General features: G+C 37.0%; 1 protein-coding gene across 18 annotated transcripts in view; it reads left to right on the top strand.

Moving 5' to 3' along the window:
* The window catches only part of LOC139143389 (titin homolog), a 153,710-nt gene extending 129,658 nt beyond the window's left edge, over positions 1-24,052 (top strand). For 4 of the 18 annotated variants that reach the window (XM_070713674.1, XM_070713675.1, XM_070713671.1 and 1 more), the window contains 11 exons: positions 833-859; positions 4,140-4,336; positions 5,170-5,343; positions 7,664-7,717; positions 9,794-10,053; positions 13,211-13,231; positions 15,809-16,086; positions 16,363-16,514; positions 17,498-17,671; positions 18,337-18,490; positions 19,671-19,860. In XM_070713674.1, the coding sequence (XP_070569775.1) occupies positions 833-859; positions 4,140-4,336; positions 5,170-5,343; positions 7,664-7,717; positions 9,794-10,053; positions 13,211-13,231; positions 15,809-16,086; positions 16,363-16,514; positions 17,498-17,671; positions 18,337-18,490; positions 19,671-19,720 (1,541 nt within the window). In that variant the 3' untranslated portion in view covers positions 19,721-19,860. Of the gene's footprint in view, positions 1-832; positions 860-4,139; positions 4,337-5,169; positions 5,344-7,663; positions 7,718-9,793; positions 10,054-13,210; positions 13,232-15,808; positions 16,087-16,362; positions 16,515-17,497; positions 17,672-18,336; positions 18,790-19,428 lie in introns of those variants that run through there. The other 14 variants (XM_070713672.1, XM_070713668.1, XM_070713680.1 and 11 more) reach the window with 12 other exon arrangements.
* Positions 24,053-24,381: the final 329 nt, after the last annotated feature.

The raw sequence follows: 24,381 nt of genomic DNA, 5'->3' as shown, positions 1-24,381 counted from the left end.
ATTATATTAAATATGCCTGATTGAATGCGAAAATAATACACTTTCAGTGTTATATTTTTACATGCACATAAGTAAATTTGTATAAGATTTATTTTTACTCAATAATGTTCAGGTACCAGCGGTACCCTGTTGAAATTAAATTATTTTGTCTTGAGCCATGAACAGTGCTTGCCAGACAGAATCATTAATATGGACAAAAGCAATGGGTTTTTTTGAGACATACCCAAAGACATGATTTGCATATAATGGAAGATTTTGGCCTCACATCACAAGAGAAAATATCTTCAAATACTGTTATATAACAGCGCCTGTAGCATTTTGAAAATACTGAACAACTACATCCAAAACAAAAATCATGAAATTTCCGAGATAATTTAAAAAAAAAATTACCTGTCTCTCACAAGTTTATAATTCTTGATGATGTAAATAAGAAAGCTGAATTTCAGTGTTAGTGTATGGCTACATAGAGATAAACAATCCAAAATAGTGAAAGTTTGTGAAGTAGCCCGACCTTTTTTTAATGAAAGTTTGCTTCCAGCTAGGTGTAACAATGTCATTAAAGGTAGCTGTGCTTCATTTAAATTACAAAGGTGATATTTGTTCCATTTAGATTAATTTTTTTTTTATTTTAAGTAGAATTATTTTCATCAGCTTTTACATTTACCATGTGCATCCTTGTTGCATACTTATTCCCAGTTTCACTTGATTACGTATTTATTTATTGCACATGTTTTTTATCGTCTTTTTTCGTTTTTACGCCTATTTTTTATTTCTCACCTCGTCGTCCCCATGTTTTTCGTCCTATCTGTACAAACCTTGTTTCTTGTACAAGATTACTTCGAAGAACCAGTGTACCATGGTAAGCGCATTGTCTGGCTTGTTTCAGTTTTCAAGCTCTCAACTCGTCGCTCGCTCACAATTTTTATTCTAGCTGTAACCGTATGTTACTGTTGGTGGTGCATGGCATTGGTGTTGGGTTCAATAAAAGCTGTTTTTTTCAACAAATTGCTGCATTTAACTGCTTAACTTGCAAAGACATGCAATTCTTACTTACTTATTGCCTGACCTCACTCTCTACACCTTCAAACAAGTTCTTCCACTGTCTGGTTTTGTTCTGTACCGGCAACTTAGTTGAAGGGCGCCCTCATGAGGCAGTACAGGTATATGTAGACTTTCCTTACACATGACATAACCTGAATGACCTGACCTTTAATGTACTACTCAACATTAATTCTTTGCAGCAAACTCAACTACATGTGGTCTTTTAGGTGATGATCAAGTTGACATGATGAAAAACTGAAATATGAAGCACAATGTTAATTTTATTTGTGTTCTGTAGGCGGATAAAGCCATGTGTTGTGAAATATACATGTTAAAAACAAATCAGAAAACACAACATCAATGAACCTTTGTACTGGCAACTATTGTTATAGGATTGTACTAGCTACTGTGGGTGCGAGAAGTTGTTACAGTCATTGACTTCGCAACCTGCAAAAAATAAATTACTCAAATCAGAAAAAGAAGTAGTTATACTTGGAGACACCTGGCCAAAGGATCGACCTAGACAGTTCCTATTAGCCTGTTATGATTTTGTCCCAATGGAAGCGACCGTTTGGTATAAGCTGTTGTCTATTTTGTCATGTCAATGTCATTATCGGTGCAGGAATTTCTCAGGGTGTTTTCAACATGAGTGGGGGGACCACTTTTACTGTCCTTTATGTCTTGTGTGTGGGGTGTATATTGGTTGATGGGTAGAATACTTTTTAATTGTCATATGTTCTCTACTCTGTCTCGATTTCTAAACATCCTGAAAGTTTCTTGAAAACTATTAACTGTTTTTTGTCAACTAATATGTATTATCTTTATACGGTGTTTCAAGTTGATGCTATGGTAAATGGGAAAGTTTCTTGAAGTGTGTAATTATCCCGATAAAATCTTGAAATGTTGGTGTGGGATGTAGCTTCTGACAACAGAGATTTTGATCATTGGAAGTTGGTATCTTCTGGATAGCATGGTCTGTTTGATGTCAGTTCTCTCAATTTAACATTCAAGACACGTCGTTGTCTGCCTGTCCCCTTGCATACAATACATACACATACCAGCTGAAGTGTTTGACTTACATGTTGTGTTTGTGTTGTGTTTTTGTTGTGTCTTCTAACAGTCTCACAGACATCTTCAATCGGTCTACATTTTCACGTTGATCTTGAATGCCGAGTGGGGGAGGGGGATGTCGGATAAATGATGCCTGCATTGATGACAAGGCAATTTCACCAAGAGGTACAGAAAACAGAAACAGAAATTCTTCTGTGCCACTTGATATAAACTGCCGGGATATGTCATTAGCTGTGGTTTTTATCAGGTGATGTGTCGGGTGATACAACAAACTGATGTGTTTGTAAAGATTAATTTTGTCACTGGAACAAAAAGCCAACGTCATCGGCAACTACATAGACCTAAATATTTCAGATATATGTGCGTGTATTTGAAACTTTCAACTATACAGCAGCAATTATAATGCATACAAGATGACAGTCTAAGTGAACCTTACAAAGTAAGAGGAGACAAAAAGTAATTGTTAATTGCCTAAAATGTACCAAGTCTGTTGTGTTGTTCTTTGACACGTCAGTATTGTTGCCTTACACCCACATCTTGCTAGTTGGGTTTAGTATGCAAATTTCAACATTTTCTGAAAAGAATACAAAATACCTGGAGTAGCTGAAAACAATCCTCTCCTCCCCTCAACTTGATAAAGTCAACTTGATAAAGTTCTCCATCATACTTGCTTCAGTCTTATCTTCAGTCAGCCAAGTCAGTTTCTGTGAAAATTTGGAATGAAAAAGAAGATGCATTTTTAGTGATCAAAGTAATTAAAGAAAACTGTAATATTGTCAATCAGTGACAACAATATGTTATCTCGGTGTTACAGTCACTCTGATCTCTTGAAACTTGCAGCATCTTGCATTCCTAGTTTCTGTACACCATTCTGTTTAATCACTTTTTTCCTTTGTAAGTCCCACCGTGACACTGTTTGCTGCGCACTCTTCTACAATGTACTATCAATAACTGTATCTTCTAATCATGTGTATCTATTCAAAGATCTCTACTATACGCTAACTTTTCACTATTCCTAAATCACAATCACTCTACTGATTTTGTATTTATATCAACTTTAATTTAATGATACTATCAATCGGTCATTAAGTTCACTTCAAATATGCCTGCATATTGAACCTTGAGTGTTTGACAAGACTGCCAAGAGACAGTAAGAGTTATTCAAAGCAAATGTACTACAATGTTATATTCTATTATTATGATTGAATTTTATTTCCATGTCTGGGTACTATAATGTAGGTTAGCAATAAAGTTTATCCAGTGAAAAGACATATATGAATGAGGCAAATTGATGTGAAACTATGACTTAATCAAACATTAATAAAAAATTTTACTACTTAGTGTAGGAATTACATCCTGCTGAGCTGGTAGTCAAAATAAATGTATTGTAATTTGCAAAACTCTCAGATAAATGCAAACTCTCTTGTGTTTGAAATTTTAGAATAAACTGCAAAGGACTTTGTGATTGCAAAATATATTTTAAATATCATCCAAATAATACTCATTTGATATCATTGCCATTTTCTTCCCAATACACTCTGATCATGACCTTTGACCCAAACTCAGATCCCGTGGTTCAATCTTTCAGTGCAGCCAATTTTTCATCGACACAGAGTCCTCTGTGCTCTATATACCCATGTATTTATTTAAATTCAAATTGTAGCCACCCACTTTCATATCAGTTTCTATGCCGTTTCCTGCTTTCTGACGACATGTGTGTCTTTACTTATTATAATAGGCTTGATTTGTGGCTCACAGTAAATGCTAAATCCGCAGTCCCAGATAAAATATACCATAAAATCTAGCACTTATGAAGGACAGTCTTGATAATTCTAAGAAGCATCATCAATATCTACGTTAAAAACGAATAAATATTATGTAATCCTTTAATTTAATTTCCCAATCTCCATAACCCTGTATCCCCTATTTACAAAATACTTGGACGATACCAGTAACTACAAAGAAGAGACCCAACCATTCTAAAGGGGGGTTGCAAAGTCACTAATTGGCTTTCTGCTACATTTCAGCCGTTCCTGTGACGGTGGTAGCCCCGGAGACCAACAGCCAAGAGGTCAATGGTGACCTCAACGAGGACGAAGAAAACGAGATAAGCGATGATGAATCTTCTGGAGGCGAAGGATTCTATTCCGTGAATGTTGAAGAAGAAGAGGATGATGATGTCCATGAACAGGATTTAGAAGACAGATTAGAAGGAATAAGTACTGTGAGTGGTTATGCCTAATGCATGGTATATTGATCTTATCCACAACACCCTTCTCCTACAATTACCATCAGGTTCAGAAGATGGGGTCATTTCTGGTAAATTTAAAGGGCCAGTGGTGCAACTTTTGTTTTATTTTTCACTATTTGCTTTTCTAATGGCAATTACAGTTTCTTATACTGGCCCCAAAGCATGTTGGGATACACAGTATCCAGCTTGTCAACTCAGCCTGTACATGTGTGGACTGCATTGTTATTGTTGACAAATGAATTCTGGTCCACACTAGAATTCAAATGTAAACAATAACAGTGCATTTTATGTATAGATACTGTGTTGACAAGATAAATAGATCGTATTTCAACATGCTTTGGGGAGTAGAGTAAGAACTTGAAATTGCCATACAGAGGCAAAAACAGTTAAAAAAATAATTACAAATTACAGCTACTGGTCTTTTCAAAGAACACCCAGATTTTTAATCCAGCAGGGTACCCTCTGACTGTTGTACTGGTGACAATTTAGAACTTTGTGAATCAACTGGAATCTCCAGAAATTTCTTTACATCATCCCCAGTACTCCATATTCACCAAATACACAAAGTTTTCTTCCAACAAAAGAGAATTTCCGTGAGTCAGTGATGCTTCAATGTACCTCAGAGGGCAAACTAACCCAATTGTCATATTTTTGTATTTTATCGCGTTAAATACTGATAATGCCATCGTCTTCTCGGTGAAGTGCAGGACTTGATGGAGAAAAACCAATACAAAATGTATGATTTTTGCTTTCTGCAAGGGCAGCTCCATGTATAATATGGATTTCTTGATGGTTATTTTCATCAGGATACTGATTTCAGTACTTTGATACCTGAAACACAGAGGCTGGACGTCAGTCTTGAGAAATCAAAAGCTCAGCTCGTCAGTGTCAGTGCCTTGGCCGAGAGGCGTAGACCGACGAGAAGGAAATCTGAGGAATCCTCTAGTGGCAATATATGGGCCGATAGCCCGCCCTCACAGGTAGCTACTGTACTTGTAGCGAGCTAGAAGTGTTATGTGGTGTCTGGCTCACGTTGCATGGCGCATTCTGCAGTAAACTCAAAAGTGTCGTAGATGTCGTAGTGTAGCTGTGTTTGTAATCACCACCGTAGAAGTTTAAAATGTTCATGTTGCTGTAGTCTACATATTTAATGTTGCACAGCATTTCTTTCCATCCACAGCAATCGGCTTGTTAGTCCCCACGGACACCGTCCGGGGGGACTTATAGGTTTGGTCATGTCCGTGCGTGCGTGCGTGCGTGCGTGTGTGCGTCCGTCCGTGCGTCCGTCCGTTCACGCAGATATCTCAGAGATGCAAGGAGCGATTTCATTCAAACTTGGTACAAGGATTACTTCATATGTCATACAGATGCACGTCGATTTGTTTTGTGATACGATCCAATATGGCCGCCAGGCGGCCATTTTATTACGATATTTTCATGTACAGAGCCATAACTCAGACATGTTTCAACTGATTTTATTCAAAGTTGGTACAAGGACATTGACCAGTGTCATAGATATGCATGTCGATTTGTTTTGTGATACGATCCATATGGCCGCCAGGCAGCCATTTTATTAAAATTTTTTCATGTACAGAGCCATAACTCAGACATGTTTCAACCAATTTTATTCAAAGTTGGTACAAGGACATTGACCAATGTCATAGATATGCAAGTTTATTTGTTTTGTGATCGGATCTAATATGGCCGCCTGGCGGCCATTTTATTATGATTTTTTCATGTACAGAGCCATAACTCAGACATGTTTCAACCGATTTTATTCAAAGTTGGTACAAGGACATTGACCAATGTCATAGATATGCATGTAAATTTGTTTTGTGATACGATCCAATATGGCCGCCAGGTGGCCATTTTATTACAATTTTTTTCATGTACAGAGCCATAACTCAGACATGTTTCAACCAATTTATTCAAAGTTGGTAAAAGGACATTGATCAATGTCATAGATATGCATGTCGATTTGTTTTGTGATACGATCCAATATGGCCGCCAGGCGGCCATTTTATTACAATTTTTTCATGTATAGAGCCAAAACTCAGGCATATCTCAACCGATTTTATTCCAAGTTGGTACAAGGACATTGACCTATGTCATACATATGTACCTCTATTTGTTTTGTGATACGATCCAATATGGCCGCTAGGCAGCCATTTTATTACGATGTTTTCATGTACAGAGCCATAATACTCAGACATGTATCAAGCGAATTTATTCAAAGTTGGTACAAGGAGATTGACTACTGTCATACATATGCATGTCAATTTGTTATGTGCGGCCATTTTGTTACGATTTTTTCATGTACAGAGCCATAATACTCAGGCATATCTCAACCGATTTTATTCAAAGTTGGTACAAGGACATTAACCTATGTCATACATATGTAGGTCTTTCTTGTATGTAGGTCATTCTTGGCCATTGAGCGCTATCTGTAACAAAGTATTTTTATCACAGACCTAATTAATGAGAGGACTCTATCCTCTCTGAGGACATGTAATCAAAGTACCCATTAACAAGTGGGGACTGTGTCATCAACGATGACTTGTTCTTTGTATCAATAGAAGGTAGACTGCATATGTTTAGTTTATAAAGCCCTGTGCTTGGCATGTTGCATAGAATATAATTGTGTAGACAATCATTAGCACAGCCACTGTCATTTGCTTCATGCAGTGTTTGTTGTAAATTTGTTCGGTGCAATATTTTGCTGCTTCTTTGAATTCTGTTCTTGCTGATTGTGTGTTCTTGCTCTTAATTTTAGCTCTGTGTGACAGACTTTGTATCCGTGGCTTGTCAGGAAAATCATAGAACAAACTTTTTGCATTGGTGCCTGCAACATTTAATGTAGAAGTATACATATGTATCTTCGTTACAAGATCTACACTACAGATATGCTGTTGCTCATTATCTGTATCTATCATCTCTTCTCAAAGGCTGGTCACCGTTTAGCTTTTGTCTCAGAAAGTCTGTTTTTTCACGAAACCATATTTCATGAGAGTTCATTGTCGCTGTCATGGTAACAGTATTGCAGCAGTGTAGTGTTGTTGCTTTTTGCTGTAATGTTGTAAAGTTCATTTGTATCTTGCTCATAAACAATTATAATAAATTTAATGAAGATTTCATCACATCATATATCATCGTTGGTTCTGTGTTAGTCTGTGTGTTTATCAGCAGCTTGAGAGAATAATCTCTGAAATATTGAGTCCCATCCCAGTGTCATGTCTTCACCCATAACCACATTTTAACACCAGCCCCCACACCTTTCTCTTACCATTCTTGCTCCGTCAGAAGCCTAATAAATCTGCAACTAACCCGAGGGGAATTCGAATCACTGTCTTTCATGTAGGTGACTTTTTTCACGCTGCTAATGTTTATTGTACTGTCATGCTGATATTGTTGTGCTGTATCTGTGCCGTAAAGTTTGTGTTCTTTTGCTGTAGCAATTTTTAGTATATTTCGTCATGTGAATATTCGCCTCAATAATTAATTGAAAATATGCAGTGTTTTTATCCTTATGCATGAAAATGCTGGAAAGTTCCTCTTGTTGAATTCCCTGGCAATTTTAATGAACAGATACATGTAGCCGTCGTTAGATTTCTCTAAGTTTATATTCTCAAGCCTTACATGGACAAACATTTTAAAGATGATACAGTAGAAAAATTGGTCAGTTTAAACCAAAACAGTATGCCTGAAAATTTATTAAAGTTCTTTTTATTGGTGCAAATTTTTCAACTTACAGGCACAATCCAACCCATGAAAAGAGACAAAAGTTGTCAAGAGTCCAGTGTGACTTTAATTTGCATAAAAAACCAAACGTCAAATTTCCCATTTCCATATTATTCTCATTCAGTTTCAAAGTAACAGACACAAAGTAGGTATTAAAGGCAGGGGAATCGATCCCAGGGATCGAGTTTGTTCTAGTCTAGGAGAGGATTATGAAGGTGTCATAGCCTTTTGTTTTCCATTGAAATTGTGATGTAGTAAGTAAATTTCCTGGCAAGACAATCTGATGCCGGACCCAGGCCTTTAGGAGTGTGTGTCATTAGGACAATAACTTTGCTACAGATAATATCTAGGCATTTGTTTTCATTGTTCTGTTTGCTTGGTGTCTTGTTTTGTTGTTCTTTGTGTTGCTTTAGTTGGTTTGGAATTGTGTGGCATTGTCAGTTTGTTGTATTTTTTTACATACAATCTTTTTAATGTTATTTCAAGAAACGATGGTTTCATTCAACACTCAAACATTTCATCAGCTGAGATACATCACTGCTTGTACCGATAACAGTTATTCTGATATCACAAAGATAGCAAGGGTCTCTCATACTGCAATTTCATATGCCATCATTTCATCCTGGTGATAACAATGTCAAGCTTCACACACGTAGCTATCAACCATCAGGGCACAGCGGCTTACCCTTTGACAACATTATAAGAATTTATATTGAGTTGTGATCTTCTCCAAAATTATGAAAAATAAACCAAAAAAGCGACACAATATGTCTTCCATTGCTCTGACATCATCAGCACGAGAATTTGTACGTAAATATTCATTTTCAGTCTTGTATGATTATAGAAACCATACATTGGTCGAGAGTAATGGCATCAGAATCTGTATGGTTTTGTTGTGTCATTAAGTATCACGGTTCGTATGTGTTTTAGCTAAAAGCACCTGCACAATGGCTGGATAAGCACCTAATGTAGTGCCAAAAAATGTAACTTGTGCTAAAGTAATACTTAGATGCCATTGGTCACAGTAATCTTGCTTTCAGCCAATCACGAGAGACAAAGGTTCCTCCACTAAACAGCATTAATATTCCACTGATCAACTAATGTATGCCATTGAATGTTTGTAAATGTGTCAACTTCAAAGAAGACAGGGAATTAAACTCAATGTGTCAGATGTATACTAATAGTGAATACTTTCTGGAGCTTAATTTGAAGAAATACATTTGTGTTTGTCTGAGATTTTCAAAAGTGCTATAACTACTGGTTTCATGTAGTTTTGGAATTAGAAAAAAAATTCTCCAGACCTTAGATGATGTGACTTACCACTGAGAAACCAATAATGCAGTGTTTTGGTTTGTTCTCATGTCATGATACGTCGGCAAAAGAGAATTTTTCCAACAAGATGAAACAACTGATTTTTTTCCTTTTTGTGTGCATGTTCATTGCAGTGAACGTAACCAATACTTCAGTTGGAAAAATGTATTTCAAAAAGTCCATAAAAGCTCAGTTGTTTGATTTGAGAGTGTGGACAGTTAATCTTTGAGCTGTGTGACCAATACTACAGTATCTTTTCCAAAGATTTCAGAGTCTTGGAATTAAAATGTAGTACCAAGGCTGTATATTGTAGCAATCAGCCCTAGCAGTCAACATTGACATTAACTTTTTTGTTAACGTTTTTCTGCCAACAATGTACAGGCAAAAACAAACCACGTCAACAAAGTGGAGGAAGAGCCAGTCAACATTGCACAGGCGGAGGCAGTCAGGTCACCTCCAGTCAGGAAACCCAGCAAAAAGAACAAAGCGCCTCCGCCGCCAACAACCAACAGCCAACCGCCGCAGCCCAAGGCGTCGCCCAAGATAGGGAAACCGCCGCCGAGTATGTCGCCGTCGGCAGCACCCAGGCGGGTCAAAGAGTCGCCGAAATTGAGCAGAGATGGAAAGCGGTCCACTGATGAGTGAGTTGTTTCTCCTAAAATGTTACTGCAACCGCAGAGCCAGAACACACAGACATACACAGACACAGACAGACACACAGACACAGACACACTCACACACAGAGGACACATAACAATACACAACAAAATCCGAATGTTACACATTGCATTTAACCCTTTGAGCGCCAAAGTCAATTTTTGTCGCCTTTGTAAAATATTCTTCAATCAATTTTTTTTTTCAGATTTTTGCCAAAATTGTGATAAAAAATATAGCCAATGAAATGTGATGTCAACTTGGTCCAAAATGATAAAAATAATTACAGAAAATTCATAACTATTTGTTAAATATTGCACTAAAATTTTGGTGGGAAAAAAATACAGCACTCATAGGGTTAATCTATTTTAGCCCTTTTGCCCAATGACTTGCCTACAGAAGATAGAGACAGATACTTTGTGGAATTTTACTTTTAACAGTGGTTTGAAGATAAGCAGCCCCTTACTTTACATTTCTTAAGGCCTCGTATCTGTCCCGCTTTATTTTTTGAAACTTTTTCACAATTGTTTCATCCAGTTTTTTGCCAACCATTCCGCAAAGTCGATCTGGCAATTACTAGAAACTGCCTCTATTGCAATCTGCACCATTTCTGTGATTTTGTGTATACACTAGTTTACAGACCTAAGCCAATTCAGAAGTGATAAACAGGCAAAAAAATTTCCAATTGTGAGGGAAGAACCTCAAGGACAAATCTGAAAAGACAAAAAACATTCTGTAGATCCACCCAAAGACTTGCATTGCAGTGAATTAACCATGTATGAAGACATCAACAGACAGACCCAAATACATTCAAAGACGTACATCAACACACCTGAATTCATAAACTCCTATATACACAGTACATGTATACACACAGTACATGTATACACACAGTACATGCATACACACAGTACATGTATAATACACATATCAGCAATATCAGTGTCAGTTAAAAGCTTAGATTTGGTAATATACTAAATGGTCTACTAACTGCAATAATCACCATTTTGTCTAAAATTAGAGTCCTAGTTATATAAATATTTGTAGCATATTTTTGTTGTTTGTTACCAATCCTGCATGTGTGTACCTTTCTCCCAGATGTTGTCAAGATACTATCTAATATCAGACTTAGCCTTAAAAGAGTGCACTGCATTGATTGTGAACAGCACTTTTCAAGTTTTGCATTGCATGGCTTAGAAGCTAGGATTAGTTTATGGCATAGCTTTTTGAGGCCTAATGGGAAATTAGTGTAACCTGTTAAAGTCGTCCTGTTGATAATTATGTTTATTGGTTCTAAGTTAGCAATTCCTTCCTTTTGGTGTGTGTAGTAGGTGAACTAATAGAAGAGTGTAATGAACTTTGTTATGGTGAACTTCACTGTGACTTTGCCTGATTCTGAAGGAACACTCCAAAATCTGATGTTTTGAAAAGATTGCAGTTCTGTTTTGGCTCATTTGTCACTATGGCCTGTCTCACGTCAGGTTAAGTACAAAAACAGAACCACCCAACAAGATGCCTCACTGATTACTTATTCACAGACGTGTGCATCATGGGTACTGTCACAAAGAGAATACCTGCCATTATATATATGCGGATGACCTTTGACCGACGTTGACTGACATCTTGCCATTACCTTAAACCCTTTTTACATCGTTTGAGGATTGTGCGAAAGTGTCACCAAAGTGAAACAGAAATAAAATGGCATCATTTCTGGCCATGCGTCGTTACAATGTGGGTAACGGTGTGTTTCCATCGTACCTATAGGTACAAGGTGGAGATTTCTGGAAAGTCATTGCATAGCCAGTAATTGTGACTTGCTATCAGATCACACATAGGATGATACAAATTTTGTGCTGTCTGGTACGGTGGGTATGTGAATAGGTGATCTGGGTCACCTGTAAGACAATGTAGGTTTCTACCCTGTTAAATGAATGTATTCTGAGATGTGTGTATTTTATACCTTGAGGGTAATAAAGGAGTTACTTTATAACAGGGTGTCATTGGTTCAACTGCACATGTACCTACCAAACTACGCTATATTATATTAGTGTTTTCACCGAGATTTTGGAACAGTGACAGAATGGCTATCTACAGAACTTTACTTATACTCTAGAAACAGTTTTGCTGTTCCTTCCCACAATGCCATGGTCTAACAAGGAAAGTGTAGTATTTTCCAACCTTGTAGCCCCCATGGAAATACTGACCAGGGAGTATCAATCAGCAAGGTACTAATGTCAGAGATAGTGGGTAGATCTGGTATATCAGTCATATACTGACATGTATGGGTTAATGTCAATTAATCGGCTTAGTACTGGTATTTCATGGAGTGGGCAAAATGAAGAATTCCTGTTATGTAACCAAATCATCTATCAACTTCATTTCTACCTGTTGTAAACACTTTGTTGTAAGACTTTCTCTTTTATGTTGTCTATCCTTCATACATCACACATTTATTTGTTTGAAAAAGCTACATAACAATTCAACAAAAAAGTAGAAATTCTCGATTTTGGCAAAGTTCAAATATGTTTTTGAAAACTACCAAAGTATGTTGCATTAGTACCATGCATTAAGTTTCATAAATACAATTGATGTTTTTCTCCATAGGTTTGTGCTGTAGACAGTGAAGCCCCACACACATGCCAAATGAACGGTTCTTGTTGTCATGTATTTCCATTGAATATCATGTGATTGTTTTTTACGGCTGACATGACTGTTGCTATAAGATCAAACCAACCTAAAAATAATCAAATGATTCAGGATTTGTCAATCATGGTGTCTGCCGGAAACACTTTTGACTAGATCAAATCAGAAAAGAGTGAATTTGTTTCACAGGTCAGGCAAGGTCAAAGGTCACCCAAGTTTGAATTTTTTGAACGTGTTTTTTCTTTTCTGTGTTTGTATGTGTAACTAAATGTCATGTCCATGTTCTGTGTTCATTCATAGCATGCTTCTGCTCACCCTTTTGTTATGCGTCATATTCCTCTCTCATCTAATTGTCGATTTCATCAGGTTTTTTTTATCCTCCAGTGAGTACGTTTATCATGCTGTTTCTTTCCTCCAGTGGTGAAGCCTCCTCTTCACCAGGTCATAGTATACGCTAACATATTACGTTTCTTTCCTCTTCTCGATCATCTCAAAAAATAGCTACAACCCGTGGAGGCGGAGGTTAGTTTCCATAGCGATTACTTCATTTGCATGATCAAAGCTAATTCACTGTTGCGTTGATTTCCTCGCACCTCACATCGTAAAACTTCATCATTTGCTGTATTTTTAGACTGTATATTGTTTACTGCATCTTATTTTCGACGTACATAAGTGCTTTTACCATGCAAGTTGCCTATCTCCCCCACATTTTTTGCACTGTTCACATATGCATCACATCACAAACCCGCGAAATTTCTTTGAATAGATGAAACTGCTTCTGTGAAATTTGTAAATTTCAACTTGTAGATTTGATCTTCACACGTGTAATTGAGGTGAACAGTGTCATAATCACATTGAAAGTGATGGCAGCTAAAGAAATTCTCTGCTGAATTCAGGACGTAGCGAATGAAAACTCTTACTTAATCTTTAATTCTTTTCATATCTTGTTCATGTAACTCGTATTAGACATCCAGCATTATGTCTTGTTCTCATCAATTTCTAATATTGTGTATATATTTACTTTTAGACTTTGTTGTTTCTTCCTGTGGTGTTAATTTACTTGTAGTATATATGTAACCGGCGGGGTGGGGGTGGGGGTGTGGGTGGGGGTGGTATGTTTTCAGTATTTCATGTCGCTCAGCTTTCTTTTTTTTCCAAATTCTGCACTTTTTGTCCTTTGTTCTCATGTTTTTCTGTACTGTACATATGTGAGAGGACAAATTAAATAGAAAAATAGAGTGGAAACCCATGAGGCCTTCATAGGAAAATAAAAATGCAGGCAATTTGCCCCTCACAAATCATAATATACTGGTGTTAGAATTGCAGGGATCTGTTCCTCCAGTTTAGTCAGTGCTATGTATTACCGATATATTGAGAGCAAAAATACAGCTATCTGATTGGTCAAGATATAAAAACAACAGTACTATATTTGGAGTGTAGCACAGTTTAAACAAGTGCAAGTTCGCTCAGTGTGAAGTACACCAGTGGCTGAGGGTGTACAAAAAGATTCAGCTAGCAACATGCTGCGGGAGAAGCACAATTTTCTTTAAATTATAAATCAGATCTTTAAGTATGTGATGTTTCTTCTTCGGTAAAATCATTGATAATGGTTTTGCAACAGCAGAATGTCAACTTGTAATTTATCTTTTTTCAGTGGTGTAAAGTTTATAAACCTGTTTCACGATGGATGCATGCCTGTGCACCAGATTTCAATTGTGCTTGAAAGAGTGTTTGCTGAAATACTGCTTGTGTGTGGTAAAATTCTGCTTGTCTTTCCTGAAATACTGCCTGTTGGAGCGGTTTCTGTCAGATGAAATCAAAACACGACCGGTTATTGCAGTAGTGTGAAATGTTGTATGCAGTGTATTGTTGTTGCGCAGCATAATCAAGCTGGATAACTTTTAAGGCCGAACAAAAAAAGTTGTGCTGTTCCGATAACCTGACCTACCCTATTTTTACCTGCCGACCCTAAACTTTATAGAGCTACGTAAACACAGAAGTAAAAGAAAGAAAAAGCCCGTAAAATGACGCGTTCGTTACTTGGCATTTGATTTTTGCTGAACAAGGATGTCTTTTATGTTTTTTCCTTTTATATGTATGATACATTTATCTGGAAATGTTGTGGCCAGTGTTTGACAACCCTGAACCCTGAAAAAAATGAAATATTTAGGGAAAAAAAATCCTGCCGACCTACCTACCCTATTTTTGAAAACCATGTTATCGGAACAGCGCAATGTATTTTTTGGGGGCTTACTTAAATTATTGCCTTTTAAAACTAGCAGTTCTTAATGATTTCTCTCCATGCATGAGTGTTTTTCTGATTTTTGAAAAGGAGTAACTGTGTTCTTTTCAATACAGTTGCAGTGTGAAATACATGCGATAATTTGCTAGTTAGAAATGTAGAAATTTATCTGGTCTTGTCTGCTTTGACTTATAAATTCAGTTGCACTGTTGGTGCTGTCTTTCATATTCTTAAGAACTAAATGAGGGCATTGTGTAATCTTTATTTCTAAAACTACATTTTAAAGAGTGAATTAATTGATGCTAAATTGTTGGAAAATGTAATCAGGGACAGGGTGGAAAGTTGCTCATACCAAGGAGTGCAACCGTCCGCAAAAGTAACGAGAACCTGGTTTTGTAGTTGTAGGAAAATTATTGTTATCTCTTGTCCATATCCTTCACAACAGGTGGTAATAACTCCTAGGGATTGGTGTGCGTATGGACCACATGTCACTAAATGTATATATCTGCATAGAATTCAGAAGCTGAGAAACTGTCCAGAGAGATTCTACTTAAAAACTGCTGATTTATGAGTAAATATTACATGAACCATAGTCCCTACATGGTGTGTGGATGGACTGTGCATGAACTATGCAGATGGACAATGTTGCAAAGGGATTTTTCTGTGTCCATGCAAAAGTTCTTTCGGAAGTGTGGGAAATCAAACTGTATTTCAGGCAGTGCAGTATGCAGCCACTGTAAACTACTGTTTCATCTTTTGCAGCACTCATGGTGAATGGATGCAACCTGAAACCATCATGGATGTAAAGATAGGTATTCAGTAACCTTTCATAACTCTCTCTGTATTTCCTCCCTCAGAGATCTAATCGATGACACAGCCTCCGACAGGTCGTCTCCGGCTGGTTCTGTCGTAAGCACGCCAGCGACGATGCCGCCAGCTATGCCGCTGCTGAGACTTCAGTCACCTTCATCGTCTACAAGCAGCGGGGCAGGAGTCACGCTCATATCATCGCGTTCGCTAGAAGGCACGCCAACCAGTCCCTCCAGTACAGCTTCGGTCAAGGTGGAAGGTAGCTCACCACTTTCGCCGCACAAAGCTGATATTCCTACATCTGTTCATATTAGAAATGAGAAAGGTGAGAGGTCACTACATTCTTGTAAAAACATTTTGACTTTGTAATATTCATCCTCAACGATGTAACACAGCAAACTATATCACTTTTAATAAAAGGCATTTTTTTGCTCCAAGAAAACTCAAAATGCTTGACATACGCCGTTTTAGTCTTTAAAGTATTTGTTGTAAAGACTTGTATATGTACTTGTCCTTTGAAGCACGTTGAAAGAGCGCCCTCATAAGACCATCATCCCCCTTACATTGCCTTTGTTTTTGTTTCTTTTTGCCACTGCAATAGGTGCACCAGTACTGATCTCTACCTCAGGTTCTGTCCAGCAGTCAGGGTCCCTAGCAGAAGATTCCTATGGTGCTATGCCGGCCAGTGAATTGGGTGGATTTGGTAAAAGTAAATCCCAGAAGGGAAGCTATACTATCACTGCAAGGCATGAGGTAGGTACAGAGATTTCAGGTGTTCTTCAGGAAACAGGGATTTCCAAAAACAATGACATCAAAGTTAAAATTTTCAATGAAAACTCAGACAAAAGACCCCCACGATTAAACGTGATGTTTCTGTTGTAGCATCACATAAAAGACTTGGTAGGAGTTTGTGCCAATAATGTCTGGGTGAAATATAGATTTCAGAGTTTTTTCCAATATACTACAAATGTATAGGGTAACAAATAGCCATTTGTGATATGGCAAAGTTCCAGATGGGAGACTTTACCACATTGTTAAGATTGCCTTTATTTTCCATCAGTAAAAAGTAAAAATATGACAGGGGATGAAAGAAAAGCTAAGTGTCTTAGTGTCACATTAATGGGAAGAGCATACATGCTATGGAACAGCTGAAGCTACATGTGTGTTAATTGTAGATATGTAGGGTCATAATGTATGAGGAGATCATTGCTGCTCAGATATTAGCGTTTTGAGAGGCTGAGAAACTATGGAAACGTTTTGCTACAATTGACGTAATATTCTCTTTGCCAGTCTGGCAGCTATGGCTGGTAGAGAACGTAAGATAATGAATGTAAACAGGACCTGTGGAGCACTGACATGACCGCATGATTTACTATGAATATTTTTGCTTTGGATCATCAGATACTGAGCCGAGCACTTCTGAAACTCATTTGGCTGTCTCAGCATAGGGATGTACATTCACTCAAAGTCACCAGCTGGGATTGTGCAAATCATGGCATAAAGCTCAAAATTAAGATTTCAAAAATAATTTCAAAACATTCAAGTAAAATACCATGATACTCGTATATATAGCATTGAAATCATTCCGATCAAATTTGTAATTGTCATGACCAGTGTGCAGGGTGATTCCTCAAAATGATTGCTCTTTCAAGTTCAATGCCCTGACTTTCAAGTTCAATGCCCTGACATGTAAGTTGTTTGCAGCGTGTTGACCAAATCAATGTTTTTTGCTACAGGGTGATTCGTCAATCAGGCCACATCATGTTCAAAGTAAGCCAATCACAGAATGGGAGAACACGCAAGTACTTCATTGGTTGATGCTCCACGAGCAGGACCAGCACATGCCGCAATTCAAAGCCAGTAAAATCAACGGAGTACAGCTTTTGCAATTAGATAGTGCCAAACTTAAGGTATTCTTTCATTTTGTTTGTTCTTTGATAACTTTATTGGATTTCAATTCATTGTTGAACAACTTATATCAGAATTACTGTGTAACTTGTCCTGCACCGTGTAGAACCTCTGCGTAGTTATGGTATTACGTCCCCCTAAACTTTCGCCCATCTGCTCTGATTTTATTTTAAAATGATAAAACTCCTCATTTGACCATGGAAGGACTCAAATGTTGAAAAATTACATAACTCGTACTGGACTTATTCAAGTGAAGTTATGTGTACATGGTGTACATTATCGGTACCCCAGTAGACTGAGCCCTGTGTGATAATTAGGCATAGCATATGAGAATGGAGTAACTGCCATGGTATCTGTAGCAAATTTACCAGAGGGACACCAGTGATGCAATTTTTCTAGGTATGAGTCCTTTCGGAATCAAATTACCATCCAACACCTATCACAGTACTATTTGCTAAAACTGTTCAGAAATTGAGAGTATGGGTCGATGAAATACCTGTACCAGGAAATACGACAGTAGATGCTTTGTTAATGTCATTTTCATCTAAAAATAGGTACTGATAGGTACTGGACCAAAAGTTGAGAAATTTCGTCAGAGTTTCCTTTTTCAGATTTCATGTAAGTACTTTTGACACCAAATCTTTTGTTGCATCACTTGCTCTTTCAGTCTTTAGGGGTAACCAACAAGAATGACTTAGCCTTTTTCAAGAAGAAGATAAAAGAAATGAAATCGATAGTCGAGAAGGAGCGGAAACAGCGAGAAAAAGAACTGAAAGTGCAAGAAAAACAGCAAAAGAAAGCTGCTAAGAAGAAATTGACTGGTTAGTCTGCTCTGTTGCCATGGAAACTGTGTGGAGGAGAAAACCTCGTTGCCCTGGAAACTTGCATCATCTGCTTCTTGCCCTCGTTGACACACTCATCATCTCAGTCTCTGCTTTGCGTAGCCCTTTTTTGTCACCATCCCTCTGTACACTGTCTTTCACTGAACTAAAATATTGTACTTCAATAAATCCTGTATGCACAGAACACAAGTATTGCCTTCTTTCAGCGTTTCTTCCACTGTTTTTTTCCAGTTTTTTAATCAACATATCCATAAATGGAAAATGTCTGTTGCTTTCTTTACAAAAACAAACACATGACTCAAGAGTGTACTTGCCATGCTGACATCAGCGCTCTCATCCCCACCTCACACAGCACTCATTGTTTTAGAGATGCAGGGTTTTTTCATTTGTGGTGAAGTGTACGTGTGATGTGAAGATCACAGATATGTTGAAAAAAACACGAAGCAAAAGTCGTGGGGAAAATCGCTGCCAAGAAGCTAAAAAGAAAAGAAATACATGGTTGCATACCATTTTAGCCCAGTATTGGTGAACATGTTTCAAAATCATGACATAGCTTTCCACTTTTTTACCCCAATAGGGACGATCATGCTTAATGTTGGTGTCATTTCATTTTGTAATCTTTTTCATACATGCAGCAAATTAGGTGCAAATCTGAACTTTTAAATGATTGTCAGTGTGCTGACGAGGACAGACGACGCCAATCTTTGTAAAGTAAATGCTATTAATGGAGAATGTTTACAATGTTAATAAATAAACTTAAGGAATGCAAAAAGTATGCAGCATAAAAGCCAATGCGTAGCAACAGATGTGCTTGTATCAATTATAGGGGCAGTACCTGTCATGCCAATTTTACTGTGATTGACATAAATCTGTCGGATGAACAACCAGTCAATATGGTCCATTTTCTTCTCTTCTAGGCGACCCGGAATGACCGCGTGTCCAATTTTTACTTATGAATTTAAGTTTAATGCACAATACTTAGAAATCTCAGCCAAGACTGAAGAATTATATGAAGTAGCTTTTTAACATGTTGGTAAACTAGGGAATTATGGTGACACGTAGAAATTGAAAATGAAACTGGGGATTCCACTAGGCAGGTGATAGCCAGGTATTTGATTCCAAATTGTAATTTAATACTAGCTTTGAATATTGTTTGTAGGAAGGGAACTGTCTGGGTCAAAATCAAGATCATCATGCACTTTAGTCTAAAGGACAGTCCCCCAAGTGAAGAGGACACAACTGTGGACGACGCAATTCCTGGCCCTAGTTTCCTCACGGCAGCTATGTTATGAATTTTTGATCACTTACGGTGTACTGTTTCCAGTGCGTGTGAGGTAAACACACATGTGCTAATTTGGAAAGAAGTGCCTCTACTTGAGGGGGGTTACATTTTTTGCAGCTGGTTTGGACAACGTGAAAACTTAGGGTGTTTCGAATTCCAGAAATTACAGTCAGCTGTAAATTTTGAATGGGATCTCATGGCAGCATGGTACCGACTGAAAATGTAGCACTCACATCTGTTCAGTCATTTAGGAAACTCTATCAATGTATTTTGATGAAAAAAAAACAAAAAACTGATTTAGCAGGTTCGTAAAATGTGAGGAAATCTGAATGAACTTTTTAATGTATACAGTGTATATGCTATGCTAGACAATGGTGATGGAAAATAGTTTTATGAATAGGGTGTAGGTTTGCTAGCTCTGTCGGTCTTTGATGGAGCGAATCATCTTCAAAGGTAGTATATGTATGTGTATGTATGGTGTGTGTGAAACTGGGTTCTGCACATTCCTTGGAAGATAAGAGAGATCTGCACTTTGGAAGACAATCAGGCAGTGAAGCTGCCAACAATAATGATGAAATTGTATGTTATGATGTTCAAGAATGTATAGGAGCAAAATGAAATTATTTGGAATGTCCGAAACTTGGGTGAAATTTTTAAGACTAATTTTTTGTTAACAGACACCGGGAAAAGTGAGTATAATAATTCTGCCCGTTTGAAGGTGATTGAAGTTTTTGCTGTGTTCATTAAACAGATCGCACATAAAATTTGTGGGTTGGAGTTTGTGTATGTGGCTTTCACAATGGCATTGGATGGTGGTTTTCGGTTTTGAAGAGCACGAAAAATGATGGCTCGATTCATGACTGGACCTGTTAGAATTCGGAGCCTTTCTCTGCAATTTGATAATTTCCGTCAATGATACAGTCATCATCTCAGTGCAAAATATATGCAAAATGTCACAAAAATCGAAAGTCATTTTCCATAATTCAGTATGGTACAGTATGTATGTACAGAAAGCTCATTTTTTGTGATGTCATTTGGTATAAACTAAAAGAGAAACTGTGTCAAGAATGGGTAGCATTTCATGTTTCATACCGGTGTTACTTTTTAAGAATTTTAACTATTGTGCATGGATGAATGAACAGTGTTGAAAAGATGATTCAAAAGCTTGGATACATTTATGTACTGCAGAATAGAAGCCTTTTGTCACAAAAGAGTCTGTGGCCATGAAATAGGAACAAATCTGTGACACAATCTATACTTGTATTGTCATTTAAATGAAACATAATGTAACCCTTTTGCAGAAACTCTGCACTCATGTGTAGAATTATGTTCTTGTCAAACATTTCATCCAATGCATATTGACCCATGATGGCAAGACCTGGTGCCGCATACCATGATCTCCAACCTACAAGTTCTTTGTGCAAAGCTATATTTTGCCAAATTTTTACAATGTTTTTGGTGGCCCAGATTCGATTATGTCATCAAGAGAGAATTTAACGTGTTCACAGGGTGATTTTCATCAAATTTAGCCATATTTAGTTCTAGGGAGCCCATGAGGGTGCTCTCTTGAACTTTTGATCTTCCTCACGTTCTTTAAAAATTTCTTTGCATGATTTGTATTTTGCACTTGTCATAAGTTCAATGCAATATGCAGGGTACAATCATTGGTGTCAATTTTCTTTCTAAATGGTTGATCAGCATAGTATATTACGCAGGCGATAAAAATACTTCAATGCCAATGGCATGAACATACTGAAGTTACAGAGAAAAGCATCAAAACGGAAAGAAAAAGAGAGCTTAAGTGCTTTAGCATTTGATGATAACAACCAGGCAGGCAGCAACTGGTGAAAAAATTGCACCAAAATTGCAAAAATTACTTTAATAGTACAGAGTGTATGTCGAGAACAGTGTGAGCAAAGACAGTGTGTTAATTCACGTTAATCTTTGAGACAGTTTTTTTACAATGAGACGTTAACTTGTGAAACAATTTATTTTGAAGTTCGAAGCAAATCTACATTATGTATCAATTTGTAGGTAATAACAAATTTCCACTTATTTCTTGCCGATTTTTTTAGAGAGATCAGCAATATTGTATATGATTGTGTAAATGTTAATGAGTACATAATCATTATTACAGCAAAATTATAATTTATTTAGGGCTCTAGGATTCTAGGAGGTGTAAAGTAACAGATGTTTGTATTGTGCATACAATGTCATTTTGTTCTCAATTTGTATTTTATATGTTCAAAATGCATTTATTTTACTCATGTTTTGTAGAAATTTTTGAATATGTGTATACGCTAATGCAGTTTATTAATTCTCCAGTCACATGTCATGTTCTTCTTCAGCTTGCCATATTTTAATTTGTGATGTATGTAGAATTCCCATTGGTCAAGGGGTCTCTCTTTGTACAACTGGGCTGCAGAATGTAGAAATGATTGTATCTTTTCTTGGAACATTCTAATTTTTGGTGTTTAGCTATAATGACAAAGAAATCAGGTCACGTCGGTCAGTACAGATTGACATCTTATAACCCTCAATCTTACCCTTTTTTTATGTACAATTATTTCTCATCATGATCTCAAATTTTGATCCCAAATAATGATGTCTGTGCTGTGTACAGAATAGTTGGAAAACATCTTCGACAAAATCCAGAACAAATTTCCCGGGGGAACTTGCAGTGAGTTCAGGGAGACAGTAATCGCCTTTGGCTTAAGAAAGAAAACGTACATGGATTGAAGTGAAATGATCACAAATTGAAGATGGCTTAGGCATGTCTTACCAAGACGTTGTAGTGTTTTGCCATGCACCATAGAAACTTTGCAAAAGTTTTAGTGACTATACGGACTATTTAGCAACTATGAGTCAAACCCCCTGCATTCTGGCAGTCTTTGTCATGAAAACCACACAGAATCTGAATTTCCTCACATCTGGCTTTTCAAATAGATAATTGAGTTTATCTTATTGGCTGATAAGGGCATGAAGAATCAAAATTTGTGATGGATGTGTTTTGTGATCATGATCAACTATATAGCAAGGGATGATCAAATTATTATAAGTATTTTTCCTGGCTAATATTGGAAATGATCTTTCAGAAAGAGCTCAAAAAATCTTTCACCTGGCATTCATAATGTTGACTCTTTTGATACAGGAATACATCATGACTCTGTCAATTAGCGATGTCACGTTTTTAACCTCACTTTAAGTGTAACTTTTCTTAAGATCTTCAAAGATAAAGCAGTGGGGATTTTGTCTGTGGGGACTGAGAACTTCCTCAAACTAGGGCAATCCTGTTCTTCAAATTTCACATCTGCATTCTTCTTTGTGTAGAAAACTAAACCTAGCCATCCTCAGAACTTTGTCGTAATATTCCAAAGCAAGGGAACGAGATATACTTTGTGTGAGAAAGTCCGACTCCTTGACAATGCATATAGACTCATTTACTCATGGGCTATCAGTTCAGTTTTTGGAGTGAAAGTGCCAGTATATGTCAGCCTTTCGCTGTCCACATATCTTCGTGATCAAAAATTTATACTTTGATTTTTTTCCAGTTTCACTTTCAAAAGAAAACGACTGTGTAGTGACATGAAATTTAATAACAATCTGTTCACAACAGTACTTTCTTAAATTGTCCAAGTTTTCTAGTCATGTCATGTCCAAAGTTTTGTTATTTTATTCTGGTTTTCAGTTACTTAATTTACATTTGCCAAAACAACTGGTTAATGTTTTGGAGGGGACTGTTTATATTAAGTGTAACTGGGATCCCTACAAAGGGGAAAAAGTCTTATCTTTGTTGTGTGGTGCCCACACATTTGACCTATGCATGTACCGACAATGTAACTATATTTGTGTAGTTTCTATCCTACTTGTCAGTTGTATTCTGCAAATATGTTCCCCTCCCCTGTACATGTCTTCATCAGAGAAGAAAACCATCACAATATTTCACAAGTATTTGTTGAGCTGAATTTAAGAATTTGAGTGAAATTTTCTCAAACCGACTCTCATGTACAAGATATGTCTATTTAATAACCATGGCTGACCTTCACAAGTGTATTAAAATGTTGTCCAAGTGCCATGGAAGTCCACAACTTTGTAAAGCTGTTCTGTTTATGTTTTCCATCATTGACAGTTCAATGATGTTATGACATTTTCATCCTGAGAGTGACACCATCACCATACTTTTATCGAGACTGTAATTATACTCAATCCTTACTCAAATCAAACTTGAAATGAATAAAAAAAGTTTGCTTCCAAATGAATTCATATGTGAGTGTCTATGTTGTTGTTTTTCAGTTTAAAAAATGTTGGTCAATTGATCTTCTAAAACTGATCACTTTCAAGTTGGAAGATTCTAAAGAGTGGAATTATAGCATAGATGTTTCCGTTAGGCTTATAGATGTTCATGACAGAATATTTACAGAGTGCCTCTGCCACTCTATTTTATAGTTTACAGTAATTAACGAGAGGTGATTACTTCACATGTACAGGATACAGAATGACCAGGTAGGTTACAACCAGCAAATGTCCATTGACAGTCTAAAAATGTGAAACATTATAACAAAAACAAATAATACTACTTAGCTATGAG

The sequence above is a fragment of the Ptychodera flava genome, chromosome 11 (assembly GCF_041260155.1).
Source record: "Ptychodera flava strain L36383 chromosome 11, AS_Pfla_20210202, whole genome shotgun sequence".
NCBI lineage: Eukaryota > Metazoa > Hemichordata > Enteropneusta > Ptychoderidae > Ptychodera > Ptychodera flava.
Note: the sequence above shows the minus strand (reverse complement) of the source record. Positions and strands in the feature narration are given on the sequence as shown.